Source organism: Dipodomys spectabilis, unplaced genomic scaffold (genome assembly GCF_019054845.1).
Source record: "Dipodomys spectabilis isolate Male_0828 unplaced genomic scaffold, ASM1905484v1 ptg000019l, whole genome shotgun sequence".
NCBI classification, from domain to species: domain Eukaryota; kingdom Metazoa; phylum Chordata; class Mammalia; order Rodentia; family Heteromyidae; genus Dipodomys; species Dipodomys spectabilis.
In genome coordinates, this window is record NW_024870696.1 from 9,956,616 (window position 1) to 9,973,488 (window position 16,873).

The following is a 16,873-nucleotide window of genomic DNA, read 5'->3' on the forward strand; positions in this document are numbered from 1 at the left end:
GAGTAAAAATCTCAACTTGAAACCACACATCTGTGTAATTTCCCAGAACAGGTCATGATTTGAAGAATGTGATGCCGAGTTGTCACATCTAAGAAAATTTCACAAAAAACATTCTTGCCATTTAAAACGCTTATATCTTAAGCATTGAAGGAATTATTTGAACCTAGACATATTTCATCTAAGATCTTTTTGTTTCCTTCTCCTTTGAATAGGCATATTTCAGTGGCTCAAATGAAGCATAAGAATTCCAGCACCATCACTGAGCTAATCCTGGTGGGATTTTCCAACTATCCCCAGTCTGAGATTCCCCTCTTCTTCTTGTTCATTCTGGTCTACTTGGCAAATTGCTTAGGAAATACAGCTGTCTTCGCACTGGTGCTTCTAAATACCTCTCTTCAGACCCCCATGTATTTCTTCCTCTGCCATCTGGCTTTCCTCAATGTCTCTTTTAGCACGGTGGTAGTGCCAAAGATGCTCTTCAATTTTCTTGCAAGCAGGAAAGTTGTATCTTACACATTCTGCCTTGTTCAGACTTATCTCACCTTATTCCTGGAGTCAGCTGAGTGCTTTCTCCTGGCAGTGATGGCCTTGGATCGCTATGTGGCCATCTGCTACCCACTCAGATACCTGATTCTCATGAACTGGTTTGTGTGTGTGTCACTGGCTTCCGGGGCCTGGATCATAGGGTTTTTTTCTTCTGTGGTTCCTCTCTACTTCACCATCCTCCCGTTGTGTGGACCTTACACTGTTGACTATATTTTCTGTGAGTTGCCCATACTTCTGCATATGTTCTGTGGAGACACGTCCCTGCTGGAAGCCATGATGGCCATAGGAGGGGCTGGCACAGTGCTGGTGCCGTTCACCTTCATTATTCTCTCCTATGTTCGAATCTTGGTGGCCGTGATGAGAACAGACTCAAGAGAGGGTAGGAAAAAAGCCTTTTCAACGTGTGCGTCCCACCTCACGGTGGTGACAATCTATTACGGAACTGGCTTGATTCGGTACCTGAGGCCCAAGTCACTCTACTCAGCAGAGGGAGACAAACTGATCTGTGTGTTCTATGCAGTTATCAACCCTATGCTGAATCCTTTCATTTACAGCCTGAGGAATAAGGAAGTGAAGGGAGCCATCGCAAGAATCCTAGAGAGAAGCGATCGAATCACATGCTGCAAGCGCTAGATGTTGACTAGTTTGCATTTCTAACAGTTCACACTTCAATTCCGTAAGACTATGCTTTATCAGTAGGAATTGCAGTGTGTCAGACTTTGCAGAGCAAGAGGATCAGCGTGCATTTATTATGGACAGTAATGTATGATGTGTAAACATCACTCTCAGCTCAATCAAATACTGTCAATCTAACCATATACATCTATAGTCACCACGTCATTATTTGCAGTCACTGTTTCATGTTTTGTTTTCTTTTTATCACGAAGACCTCAATTTATTTATTTATTTGTTTTTGTTTGTTTGTTGAGGCAGTCCAGGGGTTTGAATTCAGGGCCTGGGCACTGTCCCTGAGCTTCTTTTGCTCAAGGCTAGCAATCTAGCTCATGAGCCGCAGCACCATGTATGGCTTTTTCTGTTTATGTGGTACTGAGGAATGGAAGACCTCAAATTTTAAGTTGTGAATTCCTAACCTCTGATCAATGCATCTTACTAGGAATGTCAAGATGAAGGTGAGTCTCAGTTCTTCCTCAAAATAAAGGAAAATCAAGGAAAGCTTTGAAATGAACCTTATCCAATTTTTTAAGATGCATGTACAGTTAAAGTTACTTATGAGAATTTTCAAAGGAGTATAGACTTCTGTTTTTAATTTTCAGATTTTTATTTGCCTGCTTGTTTTGTATAATTTTAGGAACAGTATGTGCTTCCCTTAAATATAAAACTAAAATATATTCTTCTCAATTGCTTTAATTTAAATTTAAATTACCCAATGAGACAAAGGTCAAAGGGCGAACCAATACAACAGTAATATTCATAAGCTAATATGTTGGAAATGAGCTATACAATTTGGGGGTAGCAGCGGGGGAGAGAAACTGGGAGAAAAATAAGGGAGGAGAATAACAAGTTTGATAAAAAAATGTACTTATTTCTTTATATATGTAACAGTAACACCTCTGTACATCATCTTGAAAATAAAATAAAATTTAAAAAATTCCCATTCATCAGGAAGACAGTACATTTAAATAACTAATAGCAATAATTTTATTAATTTACTTGGATATATTTAAACAGTTGCTTTATAGATGGTTAGACAATTTGACTACAATATATGAACAAATATAGTATTTCAAAAGGCTGCATACTAATTATTTTAATATTGCTGAATTTGGAGACTGCAGATTTAATTACAGGTTCAATTATTTTCTTTACATAAGTTTCCTCTTGAAAAGTCAGGAAATGTGTGTGTTTGTGTGTATTTGTGTGTGTGTGTGTGTGTGTGTGTGTGTGTGTGTGTGTGATTTTAAAGGTAAACACATATAGTCCTATGCCATAATAACACAATATTGGAACAATAGATGTTGCAGGTACTCTCATATTTGCCAGTGAGTGAGAACAATTCCTCCCTGAAATTTACAATTGCACTTAAAAGTAATATGTTGCCAATCCACTCAATATACAACATTTTCTCTTTCGTAATCACTGTTAGAGTTGATGTTCCTATAGAAGTGGATATTTTCTTTAATATATTTTATGTAACAATATTTAACTTCATATTTTAAGGCCAGAGAAACTGGATATCCTAGGTGAATGTGTCTTGCAAATGAGTAACAATTCTTCCCTGGAAGGATCCATTTGGTTTTTCTTGTGAAGACACAGATGCCAAGAATCTCACTTTTTTTTTTTCTGTAACAGACCATGGGGTGTGTGTGTGTGTGTGTATGTGTGTGTGTGTGTGCGCGCGCATGTGCCAGTCCTGGGGTTTGAACTCAGCACCTGGGTACTGACTCTGAGCTTTTTTGTTCAAGGCGAGCATTCTACCACTTTGCGCTTTTTGGAGGTTAAGTAGAACGAAGAGTTTTACACACTTTTCTGCCAGGGCTAGATTTGAACTACAATCTTCAGACATAGCCTTCTGAATAGCTAGAATTACAGGTATGAGCCACTGTGCCCAGCTTTTATTACACTTTGTATAATGGCAAGAAAAGTAGAAGAGAAGAAAATATTAATTTTGAATAAGAATGAAGTGACTGAATTGTAATCCGTGTCTCCTGTGTAACATTAAATAAAAATGTGTGAACAGTTTTGTGCATTTTAAATTATGTTTCACTCTTCAATGACTACCTGTGAGTGGCTTTTTTGACAGCTACATTATGATAGAAGTGGTCCAAACATCTCTATCTCACTCATATGGTTATGTAAGTAGTAAGGCATCATTTATTATTCTCATAAGCATAACTACAGCCATAAATGATCCTGAGAAAATGTTTCCAAAGAGATAGCCCTGTAAATAGAATCAGACATGAATGAAATCATGACTTTGTAAACACAGTAGGCTTCATCTTTTTATTGAAGTTACTGACTAGCTTATTTTTAATTCATTGTAAACATATTTTATAGTTCTAATTAATATCACTTTCATGATTGCAGTCATCAAGAATGATCAATGAGGCTGTGTTGGGGGTTAAGTAAATCTAGAGTTGGTATACATGCCATGTAAATGTTGTGTTCACTTTTTTTAAAATAACAATGTACTAGGCTTACACTTGGAATCCTAGCCATTCAGGAACTTGAGATCTAAAACATTGACTCTCAAAATCAGCTGGATCAGGAATGTCTCCACCTCCAAAATAACCTGCAAAAAGCAAGACTGGAGTCCCCAGAAGTAGAGTGCCAACCAGGAAAGCAAACATAGCAAGTTTAAAGCCCTGAGTTCTCAATACCAGGTAAAAAAATTGAGTTTGGTAAGGTGGTATTTAGATAGCACTGCATAAATTGTAAACTAGCGTATTTTACATAATATAAAAGAATACTAAGCAAGATTTAAAAATTATGTCTTTTACAGGTTGACTCATTGTAACAATTAGATGTACAAACACTATGTTGAAAATGAATGTTACAACTTGGGGTGGGGGAGCGAGAAGTTGGGGAGGTAGGGAGGGAAGGTATGGTAGAGGAAAAACAAAGGAGGAAGTAACAATGCTGGAGAGGAAATATACTCATAACCTTACTCATGTAAGCCCTCTGTACAGTATTTTTACAATAAAAATATGAAATTATGTCCTTATAAGCCTCCAAGTGATTAAAATTAATTCCAATGAAATTTAAATTTAAATTTAAAAATGCTTAGATACTTCTAAATAGGAAATTTCTTTTTTTAACAAATATAAATTCTGTAATAACTTTTGGAATTGTTCATTTAAAAAGACATGCCCAACCATGTTTTCACTAAGTACCAAAATGACAGATGAATTGCAAAAAAAGTCTGTGTTAAATAGGAAATTTCTAAGAGCATAAATCCATATATTTTCCAGTGATTCTCAATGGCTATTATTTTTGGGGCCTTATTAATAAATACAAAATACATTAATTCAGCTTCTTATACACATTCAAATTGGGGGGGGATAATCTAAATTTACCTACATTTTACACTTGTCAATATCTCATTAATTAATTTTGGAGTGTGGTTAGACAAAATTGACATAAAAAATAAATATCAGACTGACTATTGGGAAAACATAGACATACAAACTTAAACAATTTTCTAAACAGAAACAGGTCTGTTACAAAATAGAGAAGAAAGTGTAATTATCAAAGGAAGAAGCAGAGCAAAGTTAATTTCCTTAGGGATTAATTAGGAGAAACTTTTGGTATCAGTGATCATTGCAATTGAAATTTTAATAAGATCCCAGAAAGAAAATAAGTTTCTTAATTTTATTGCCAAGGTGATGTGCACAGGGCTTACAGTTACATAAGTAAGGTAACAAGTATATTTCATGTTGAACTTGTTATCCTCTCCCTCATTTTCTCCTACTTTCCCTCTCCCATCCCTCCAAGTTTTTACATATCATTTTGAAAGTGTTATCTTGTGAATATCACTGTTGAATTAGTTGTTTCTTAATTTTTAAAAGAAGTTTCTTGATTTTGGGCTAAAACTTTATTTTCAAATTAACATAGCTTCTTAAAGACTTAGACATGATACTGGATCTTTCAATGGAGCCAGTTAAAGCACTTGCAGGTAGTTGCACAGCCAAATAAATTAATGCAATACAAATATATTAAATAAATTAAGCAACAGAATGACTAAATTGTTCCTTTCTAGTTTACAAAGTAGGCAGTGGTATCTTTGTGTGCATGAAAGATTTGGGTTTAGCAACCTGTCTCTCATTGTGGGTTCTAATTAAGTTAACATATAATTATGGCTGAATATATAAAGGCAAGTAAATATTTGGTGTCTGCCAGCATTACATTACCAATTAGAAGTAATTGCCAAGGTTGCAAATAGTAACAATGTATTGCCTCAAATATACTTTATCATATTAAGCAAACTATTTTAAAATTTGTTTTCCAACTTTTGTAAGTTACATATGAAAACCATGATACCAATTCGCTGTATACAATATGATGTTTTGGCATATGAATATATTATAAAATGATTGTCACATAGCCATCATCTTGCATACTTTCTTATGTGGTAAGAATATTGAAGATCCTCACAGATATGATTCCATCCCCAAAATAACTAGCAAAATGCCGGGATAGAGGTATGACTCAAGTTACAGAACACCAGCTAAGTGAAGAAGCCAAATATTTTCACTGAATACATGGTCCTAAGTTCAACTCATGGTACAAGAAAATAAAGATTGTGAAATTTATGTAATCTCTTAATCTCAGTAAAAGTTATTTTAAAAGAGTAAAAGGGGAGGGGAGGGAGAGAGCACTGGCTTTTAGGGGACAATCTGTGGGACCATGGGGACAGGGTTGCCAAAGAAAAAGAAAGAAAATAAAGATTACAAGTTTTGCTACAGTCTTAGAGAATTACAAATATTATTTTGTGGCATAACATGTAGTATTGAGATTTGTGCTTTTGTAAGTTTTCTGCAATCAATTTGCAGAGTTTGTTTCCATCGAAAAACTCCTTTTAGCAACTCCTATAGCACAGGCTAGGTGGTGATGATCTCTCCTGACTTTTGTTTAGGGAGGTTTTCTCCTTCCACATTTCTGAGAGATAACATTACTGGATGAAAGACTTTTGATTGACACATTTCCTTCAGAGTTACAGCATGTGACTCTCGTGCTCTTCAGAAGCGCTGTGGAGAAGTCTACTGACTAGATTGAAAGTGAGCTTGCTGCGGTGGCGCAGCCTTGTCATCCCAGCATTCAGGAAACAGCGCTGGGAGGATCATGAATTTGTGGCCAGCGTGGAAAGAATCTGTCTCAAAAAAGAAAACACTCAGGGCTTGAAAGTGAAGAATTAGATTTCTATGCCATGCAAATAAAAACTAAATACAGCTATACTTAGACAAAATAGACTTTACATTGAAAAATTTCTAAATGAAAGAATAGATATTACAAGATGATAAAGGGGGGATGCAATAAGAGTATGTAACAATAACAATGTCTATTATCTCTGTTCAACATCAATTGGAGTACCTAGTTATATAGAGCCTATATTAAAGGATCTAAAAGGAGAGAATGTGATACAAAGATAATAGAACATTTCAATACTGTGCTTACAACAATGGCCTTACAATTCAGAAATAAGAAATACAGAAACATTGTCCTTGAAAATGTATTAGCCTAAGTATTACTAACAGCGATATGCATACGGTTTCACAAAATCAAACAAAACACACATTATCCAGGACACATAGTAGGTAGCTTAACCACAAAGCAGTTGAATAAATGTACAAAGGTTGAAGTAATATTGCCTTCTTTGATCATAATGATCTTTCTCATGGTATGAAACTAGAAATTCTCACTCCAGTTAGACTGGCCATCATCAAGAATATAAAAAACAACTAATGTTGGTGAAGATGTGGGGGAAAAGGAGCCTGATACACTATTGATGGGAAAGTAAACTAGATCCATGTAAATCAGGAAGGAGATTCTTCAATAACAAAAACTAGAACTACTCTACAGTCTTACAATGTCACTCTAGGGAATTTCTCTGAAGGAATAGAAGTCAGGATATATAACAGAGGCCCCTGCAAACCCATGTTTATTGCTGAACTAGTCACTATAGCAAAGCTGTGGGAACAGCCAGATGCCCTACATCTGATGAATCGATCAAGAAAATACAGTTTTTATTTTTTGAATATTATTTTCTAGACTATTATTGGGCCATAAAAGAATAAATTATTTCATTTACAGGGAAATGAATGGATCTGGAAATCATTATATTAATTAGGTTCAGAAGAATAAAGATTCATCTTCAAACTAAATTTCCATCAGAGGATAAATGTATAAAAATAATTTGATGTCTGCTTCATGAAATAACATTTAACCCTAATAGAGAAGAAACAATGTAAGGACAATATGGTTGAATCTAGAGGAAATTAGGCTAGATGAAATAAGCTAGATCCAGAAAGATAAAATGCTGCTAGTTTTTACTCATGTATAAAATTTAAAAGAGTGAAACTCAAAGCAGCAGAGTGGAATAGTGTTTTGTGGTTGGGAGTGAGGACAATAAGGAGATAAAACAGTGCAGAGCTCATTAAAACGGGACTAACAAGTTCTTATTTGGTTTCCCTCATTGTGGGGAGTATATTGCACAGTATGGTGAAGATAGTGTATACATTTCAACATTACCAAAAGTATATTTGAAATAATCAAACTATGACAAATAACTTGTTAGTATTATGACTATATTATTTGAAAGCATTAAAAATCTACAAATATCTTAATCTTATTTAATTATCTGACATTAAAAACATACATCATAACATCACTCTCTCTGTCATCAATACATTTAATTGTCAATATTAAATACATGCACGTGCATGCACACACACATACACCACATACCATAAGTCATCATTTTTGTTAGATTGGAAATGTTGGTATCTCATAAATGACTTAATTTATTTTATCACCCAGTTCATCTCAACTGGTCAAACTGATTCTGTTTAAAGTCCTTGCCTTATATTTAAAAATTTAACAAACTACATATTTATGTGTGAGAATATTGGGTCAAAATTTACAAAAGTGCTTTCCCTGATCTGATTAAGTTTTCTGGGAAAGCTATGTAATCATTACTTATATAGAAAGTTCTCATAAATATCCTTACAGTAACTGGCTCCATTCCACATTGTTTAATAATTGTACTTTCTTGGCTGTATATACTTGTGCATGGTTCCAGCAACAGAATTGTTTTCAAAATAGTTTAAATTTTCTATATTCTCAGATTATCAGCAGCCAGTCAAAAATTTAAACTTGATTTAACCTTTAAACTTGATTTAAAACTGTCCATTAGTTAAATATTTGCAGACTTACATGGAAATGAAAAAGTTATGTCATTCTCTAATAGATTTAACAGAGATTATCATATAAGCAGTGAACCTGGAATGTTTTCTTACTAGAGAGGAATGAATGGCAATGGTCACTAGGATAAAATATCATGGTTAAATGAAGATAATCATCATTTCCATTTTCTTTAACTTTTACCATTTATTTGTGTAGGGATCTTTTAAATTCCTCCCTTACAGTTTTGCATAAAATATATGATAAATTGTTTTGTATGGTAGTCATTTTCCTTTACTATAGAATTCCAGAACTTAATTTTCTATTTAACTGTATTCTGATACTCATTATTCAGCATCCATTTGTACTTTATCCCCTCTTCTTTCTTATCTTGTGCTGACTACTGTTCTACTCTCTAGTTCTATGAAAATAACTTTATGGCTTCCCTATAGAATAAGAACATATAGTATTGGTCTTTTATATTGGCTTATGTTACTTAAATCTACCAACGCCATAGATACATATTTTTTTCTTTTCCTGTGTGATTTATATAGTATACCAAATTTTCTCCAGTTATCTCTCTATGGTGCTGAGTTAGTAATTATATCAAACAATGGATGCTAGTTTACAAAAAACTGTTCTGAAGTTATTAAAAGTCACCTCACAAAATATATTATAAATTACAATGGATATAAAGCAAACTCAATTATTGCACATAGCTTAGCTCTAGATTTATTCAGCTAATACTGTATTCTCACATAATATTCCTGAATTGTTTTTAACTATTAGAGCCAGATGAGAAATAGTCATAAAGACTGTGGAGAAGTTAAGTTATGGTGGTTTTTTTATTGTATAATTAAATATGCATTTAGTTGTTTTTAAGTCTTTAAAGCATTCATACCATTGGCTGCAGCCTTCTTCATAGGCCCAGGTGTGTTTTCAGTTAATTGAGAATGCTAAGCTCTCTGCAGAATCTCTGTATTATTCTTCCTATAATTCTTCCTATAGAAAGAAAATTCTCTTCTATGGAAATTCTCTTCTATACATTTTCAACAGTGATTAATAACAACAATGTGACAATCTGTACTCTACTTAAAGGTGTCTCCTGCAAGCCGGGCGCTGGTGGCTCACGCCTGTAATCCTAGCTACTCAGGAGGCTGAGATCTGAGGATCATGGTTCAAAGCCACCCCGGGCAGGAAAGACCGTGAGACTCCTATCTCCAATAAACCACCAGATAACCGGAAGTGGCGCTGTAGCTCAAGTGGTAGAGCGCTCGCCTTGAGCTGAAGAGCTGAGGGACAGCGCCCAGGCCCAGAGTTCAAGCCCCACGACAGACAAAAAAAAAAAAAAAAAAAAAGGTGTCTCCTGCTGGACCAATGGTAGTAAAAGCAGAATATGGACAATTGTATTTGTATGGTGGATTATGAAGTGATAACACAGCTTTCACCCAAAGACTCTATGATGTCTCCATGACAAAGTGAGGAGTGGGACTCTGCATAGTATTCACATTGTATTTGCAAATGTTATATCCTGGCGTTGAGGGTGATATTACAAATGACAAATTAGTCACCAGTGCCTCATTTCACATCAAAATTTGTTCCCTTTTTTCCTGTGATGATGTCATATAGACAAATGACCTAAAGCTTTATGATGGAGGCATGAGTCCAGATTCTTAGGGCATTTTGACACTGAATTCCTTTAGAAGAGGTCAGAGGTTCTATGGGGAGGAAAAGAAGGAGCTTGGATAGAGCTGCGCATGGTGTTCATTGGAGATGTTATTTTTGGGGGACTCAAACTTACCTGCAATATGGCTAGGATCTCTAAATTATTAAATGTCCTACTCGATGGGAAGAATCTCAATTTTCAATAGTGGTAAACAGATTCCCAAAAAGTTGACATTTAGTTGAAATTTTATATATTTCTTTCCTGACACTGTAAAATTCAGCTGTTTTTCTCACCAAAAAAAAATCGCACAAACATGGAAAATAACACTATCTACTGTACATTTATGTCTTCATTGTGTCTTACTTGCGCTGTTCTGATTCACCTGAACAGGATCCAGAATCTTGCTTTTTCTGATTCATCAATAAGGAATAATGCAGAATGGATGTTTGAAAAAAGACCTAAAAGTCATGTTGTTGAAGATGTAATGTCTTCAGTCTGTTTCCAGATTCAGTAATAACAAGACAATTAGTGTATACCTCTTTGTAAATAAAGCCAAATATATTTAACTATTAAAAAGTATATTTATAAAACTACTATTAGTAGTCCATAAAGCTCTCTTCCCTGTGGAGTTAGCTAGCATGTAATTGAAAAGAGTCTCTTTCAATTTTAAATAAAAATTATATAGTTCCACTTCAAAGGAAACAAAGCTATATATTTTTTAAAAGAAAATGAGTATGGGATTCTATTTTTAGAATACTTTTAGAATATTATCATTAGCTATTTTCCTCTGGTATGATTAAAAATTTATTCTCATAATTTGCATCACAAATCCTTTTTTTATTGTTTAAATACTGTACAGAGGGGTTACAATTAAGTGAGCAAGGAAATGAGTACATTTCTTATCAAGCATTGTTGCCTCCTCCTTTGTTTCCCCTTCCCATCCTTCCCATGCCTTCCCATCTCCCCACACCTCCCATATATACACAATGGAATTCTATGCCTCCATTAGAAAGAATGACACTGCCTCATTTGTTAGGAAATGGAAAGACTTGGAAAAATTATATTAAGTGAAGTAAGCCAGGCCCAAAGAAACATAGGTCCCATGGTTTCCCTTATTTGCAATAACTAGTACATGTCTGAGACAAGCAGAAACGGTCAGATAAGTTGATGTTAGGCGAAATGAACCCCAAGATAAGAATTCAAATGTTTTTTTTTTCTTGCAATTGTTTCTAACATATTTATAAGATGATTTCTTTGTTGCTTTGTACATCAGTCCTTTTGACCACTGAAAAAGCTTTTTCCAACTGGAGAAGAGCACTGGAATAAGAATGATCACATATCATAAATTGAAGGCGTGAAAATGAATAGAAAATACAGCAAATAACTGGGAGCTGGTGGCTTATACCTGTAATCCTAGCTACTCAAAAGACAGATTTGAAGATTTCAGTTTACAGCCAGCCCAGGTGAAGAAAGTATATGAGACTCATCTCCAGTTAATCACACAAAAACGAAATGGATCTGTGGTTCAAGTGCTAAAGTGGTAGCCTTGAGCAAAAAAGCTCCAGGACAGTGCCCAGGCCCTGAGTTCAAGCCTCAGGACCAGCATGCACACACACACACACACACACACACACACACACACACACACACACACACACACACACACACACACACACACCTGCTATAGATTAGTAACTTCATGATTTGACATTGAAACAAGTCTTAGTCTTTAATTGAACAGTTAGTCTCACAAACACATTCCTTAGTTTTTTTCATGTGGAGTTAGAAAAAAACTATCATTTCAAGATTCTCAAATGTGGAGAATGTCATGATTAAGGTAAGATGTTCAATATTTGACTGTGTTTTAGACAGTTGATAGCTAAGAACATGTTGTAATTATATCACAAAGCGAATGAGTTTCAGATTGACATGCCAATATTCCAGCTATATATAAAAGAGACCTTAGAGACTTTTCACAGAAACATATCTAACTACAGTAGTGTGCAATTCTATTTTTTTTACTTAATATAAAATTTGTGGACAAACATCACAGGAATGAAATAAAAAATTAATTTTATTTATAGCTAACTAGCATGTTAATCTTCTCTCTCCCTTAAGACTCTTATCTTTCTCTATGTGTAGCATGGAGAATATGCACTTGATTATAGATTTGGACTCAAGTTTTTGAAAAAAGTATTTTATGTCATTTTTTTCTATATTGTTAGTAAAGAATGATTGACACAGGCACCAGTTTTGCTTGGCTAATTTAGGTTCAAATTAGGTACATGAAGGAAATTTTATTATCTACCTCTGAACGATTTATTTCATAAACTAGATTTTAAGGATTTCCCAAAGTAGTGTTACTGCTTCCATAGACATAAATAATTTGAATTTATTTTATGTGTATATCACCTTCTGATAGTCAGCAGAATATTCAAAGGCATTATTGAAAATCATAGCATAACTAAAGTTTTTGTATATGCAATTCGATAAATTAAATTGCACAATATATAAATTGGTGTGAAAGTCACCAGTATTTTTTATGGATTATATCCATTTCCAATAAATTGATGTATATTATGAGGACAATTCAATTGTATAAAAAAACTTTTCTATTTTCCAGTCCAAAAAAAATAAAGCCTCAATTCACTGCTCAGAAATATTATGTAGAGACAGAAAGCTTTATAAAATTGCATTTTAGCTCCTGATCTTACTCTGTATTTTTTATCAGATAATATTGAATCCCCTGAAGAAATCTCCAAATGAACTTTTATAGAAAAGTAGCCTATACCTGATAATGGAGCAAAGAAAATGACACTGGTTTGGGAAAGGAGCGTGGGAGGAAGGAGAATGCTGGAGGGAAGGACTGACCAAGATGTATGGTATACCTAAATGCACATGTTAAATCTGGCACCCACAGCTAGCACGTATAATTGTAACTACTTGAGAGGATGAGATTTGAGGATTAAGGTTTGGAGCAAGCTTGGCCAGACAAATCTGAATAACTCTTATTTTCAATTAAGCAACAAAAAGCCGGAAGTGGAGACGTGACTCAAATGGTAGAGCACCAGCATCAGTAAAGAAGTTAATAGAGCTCTCATGACTCTTCTACAAGTAATTGATGCTAACAATTATACTGATGTCTTTGTTACCTAAAGTGATTATATATTTCCATTTTGAATTCTTAAAATATCTTTCAGTCCAATCATTCACTATAAAGTTAATTTACATCATAAAACAATTCCCTAGAATCTTCTTTTTATAAGAATTTCATTCACCTGATTTATTTTAGGAAAATATTAATCTATTATTATTATTAGCTTTATGTTATACATAAATATGTTGCTAGTGTAGATTTGATAATGCTAATGAAATCATAACAATACAGTCCTAGTTACATAGCATCCTTTTATATACCAAATTAAAATCTTAAAAAAATCACAGGGTACATCTGCACAATAAAAGTTTGCAAGCTGCATTTTTAATACGAAGTCAATAGAAAAAATAACTTATTGACCCGTTTAGTGGAAATAGTTATTTTAATTTTTATTTTTTGAGGGGACAATCTCACTGCTATTAAAGAATTAATCATACTTATAATACTTGTGAAAGATGCAGCATATTCAGTCTTCATTTCCACAGAGACTTAGTACTTTTCTCAAGTGGCTGTGACAGTTTGCTTGGTAGAAATGAGTACAATATTCAAAATTACCTGAAAGACATGGGCTGCTCTCACATTTTATTCTGTTGTGCTCTATGATTTTAACTTTGTTCCTGCTCTTCTGATGCTCATCTGCAATGACAGAGCCATAATCGCTAATGACTTAAGAACCAACCACACAGTTTCAGAGAAAGATCTCCTAGTTCCCCGGAACCAGGGCTTTTCATTTAGATTTGGAGCTAGTATGATACAGGCAAAGAAAGGTCTAAGAAAACCCCAAGGGAATTCATATATAGAACCCAGTCTTCTATTCCCTACTGAAATGCCTACTATTGGCTTCATGTCATACTTATTCTTTTCTATAGTTACTGTGTGGATAGCCAAGAGAAAGAAATTATACTTTTAAAAAAAGAAATATTGGATAAAAATCTTAAATAATTATAGGCATGACATTTGTGCATAATCCTAATAGCACTTGGGAGGCAAAGGTAGAGAGGTCATAACTTCGAGGCTATATGTCTCAAAAATATATGTATAAAAGTTTATATATGAAAGAGCAGAATCAACACCCAATTAGAGTACCAGAGAGATTTTTAAGATTATCTACTTTGTTTTTTTAATTATTTTTAAGAATTACTGATACGAAATTCTGAGTGCAAAAAGGTTTACAAATAAACTGCATAATATTAAGAAAACTAATTTCTTTTTTTTAAGACAACTAATTTCTTAAGGTGTCATAAATGCATTTTCATATGTAATAGTTAATTATTAAGACAACTAATTTCTTAAGACGTCATAAATACATGTTTCCTACGAAAAAGTCAATTACTGGTGGCCCACAACTGTAGTCCTAGTTACTCAGGAGGTGGAGAGCTGAGGATCATTGTTCAAAACTAGGCTGGGTAGCAAAGTCTGTGAGCCTCTTATCTCCAATTAACCACCTAAAAAGCCAGAAGCTGAGCTGTGGCTCAAGTGATATTAGCCTTGAATGAAAGAACTGAGGGATAGCAACCAGTCCTTGAATTCAGGCCTTAGGTCCAGCACACAAAAATAAATGAATGAATGAATGAATAAATAAATATAGCTAATTATAAAATGCAAAAAGACAAGTAATTCTCCATTATACTAAGATATTAAGTGAGGTAATATATTATAAAGTGACAGCAAACAACTTATGTTGACAGAAACCCATACTAAAATCTGTCCCATAATATGCACTTTATATTATACACTCATCATTTTTGAATGGAGCCAGAGGGCTGGGGTAGATGGTTCATAATAAAGAACTCCATGCTCCAAATTGTGGAACAATGTTGACTCATGCAAAGGATATCGTGTGTGTGTGTGTGTGTGTGTGTGTGTGTGTGTGCCATTCCTGGAGCTTGAACTCAGCCTAGGTGCTATCCCTGAGGTATCCTATTCAAGACTAGTGCTCTACCACTTGTGCCACAGCTCTACTTAGCTCTACTTTTGGCTTTTTGCTAGTTAAATGGAAATAAGAGTATCACAGATTTTTCCTACCTGAGTTAGCTTTGAAACGGGGTCCTCAGATCTCAGCCTCCTGAGTAGCTAGGATTATAAGCATGAGCTACTGTACTCCAGTATTTACAACAGCTGATTTCCAAGTTGACAATTGAACCAGTTACTTGCTTTTTCCCTCCTTACTATAGAATAATCTCAATGCATTCTTTAATAGCACAGAGGTTTTTAGCATGGGGTTGGTAGATGAAAAGTTGATGATGTTCAGTGATCTCTCTGTGGACACCTGCCATCCTCTGAACCTTACCATTATGATGAGCTCAGGCTCTTTGATAATGAGGTGACCTCAAGGTTCATGAGCTGTGAGAGGAATGCATCGTGGCCATTCTCTGTGCCAGAGAATATACATTATATATTATATATACATTATATACATTATATATTTAATATATATATTAAATATGTATTAAATATGTATAATGTATTATACATTATAATACATTAAAATATAACATACAATATATATTAAATTATACTGAATATTATACATGATATAAATAATTAAACAGATATTGCCATTAGAAATCAGAGAAAGATGAACACATGTAGATGGGTAAAAAATAGCTCTGTGTATTGGATCTCTGTTGTTTACTATCTCACTACTCCAATCTTGGAACCATTAGCGCAAAGCCAATTTCAAACTATTCTATACACAATAATTTTAAATATTTTTCTAACAAGTAGATCTTTAGTTGTTTGCAGCCTATCTTTTTTGCATATTTCATGACACTACCCACAAACATCTGTTAGATATAGATAGGGAAAACCCATAGCTTTAAAGAGTCCTTCCTAACTTTTGTCTAGGAACTCTGCTGAGAGGCATCCTTGAAGTCTGTATGTTCCCTCCCATTTCCTCTCCAACTGAGAGATCTCTTACCTCCCTGTCTTTCTGGCTAGTAATCCTTTGTTTTATTCAGTGCCTCTGGGTGGTTTATGCTTCAGGGACTTGTAAAACCAGCCAATCAGCATTGCCTAAATACTTGAGCTACTGCTATCTATTGGTTGTTGTATTTGCTTCCTTGTTATGAGTCTTTCACATGTTGGACAAGCACTCTATCACTGATTAAATCCCCAGTCCATAGAATTTGGAGGTTGGCAGGATGGTGGGGGGGAGGGGAGTGGTGGTAGAGGGCGGATCTGACTTCTCACTGCCATAACCCAGATAACCTCAAACTCTACCAAGCCCAGGGAACTAAAACTCTGGATTCTCCTCTCTCTGCCTCCCAAGAGCTAAGTGCTGAGATAATTGATATGTGCTATGTTTAGCTATCAATATCAGATTTTTTGGAGTTTTTTTTTAATCCAGTATTTCTTTAAAAAAGAAAAACAAAAGCAATTAATCCTTGGCAGATTGTGGGGTAGAGCTTGATGATAAGACAGTGCTTTTATCAGACACCTCCAGATGGCTTGTTTTAGTTGAGAGCCATGGAGAAAATGAGTCCCACACATATCCGCAAATGGATATTTTTGTATGAGGCCAAACCACAAAACCACAGTGTACTGGCCCTTCGGTGCTCTTGCAGCCTGTACACATGCTGAATAATGATAACCAGGAGCTGTGCACCTATCATTGTCCATTTGCCTCCACCAATCTTAACAGGTCT

General features: G+C 34.7%; 1 protein-coding gene across 1 annotated transcript in view; it reads left to right on the forward strand.

Moving 5' to 3' along the window:
* Trim58 (tripartite motif containing 58) overlaps nt 1-16,873 on the forward strand; it is a 70,625-nt gene that overhangs the window by 27,434 nt on the left and 26,318 nt on the right. The window contains exon 7 of the mRNA XM_042674566.1: nt 213-1,168. Within this exon, the coding sequence (XP_042530500.1) occupies nt 213-1,168 (956 nt within the window). The remainder of the gene's footprint in view (nt 1-212; nt 1,169-16,873) is intronic.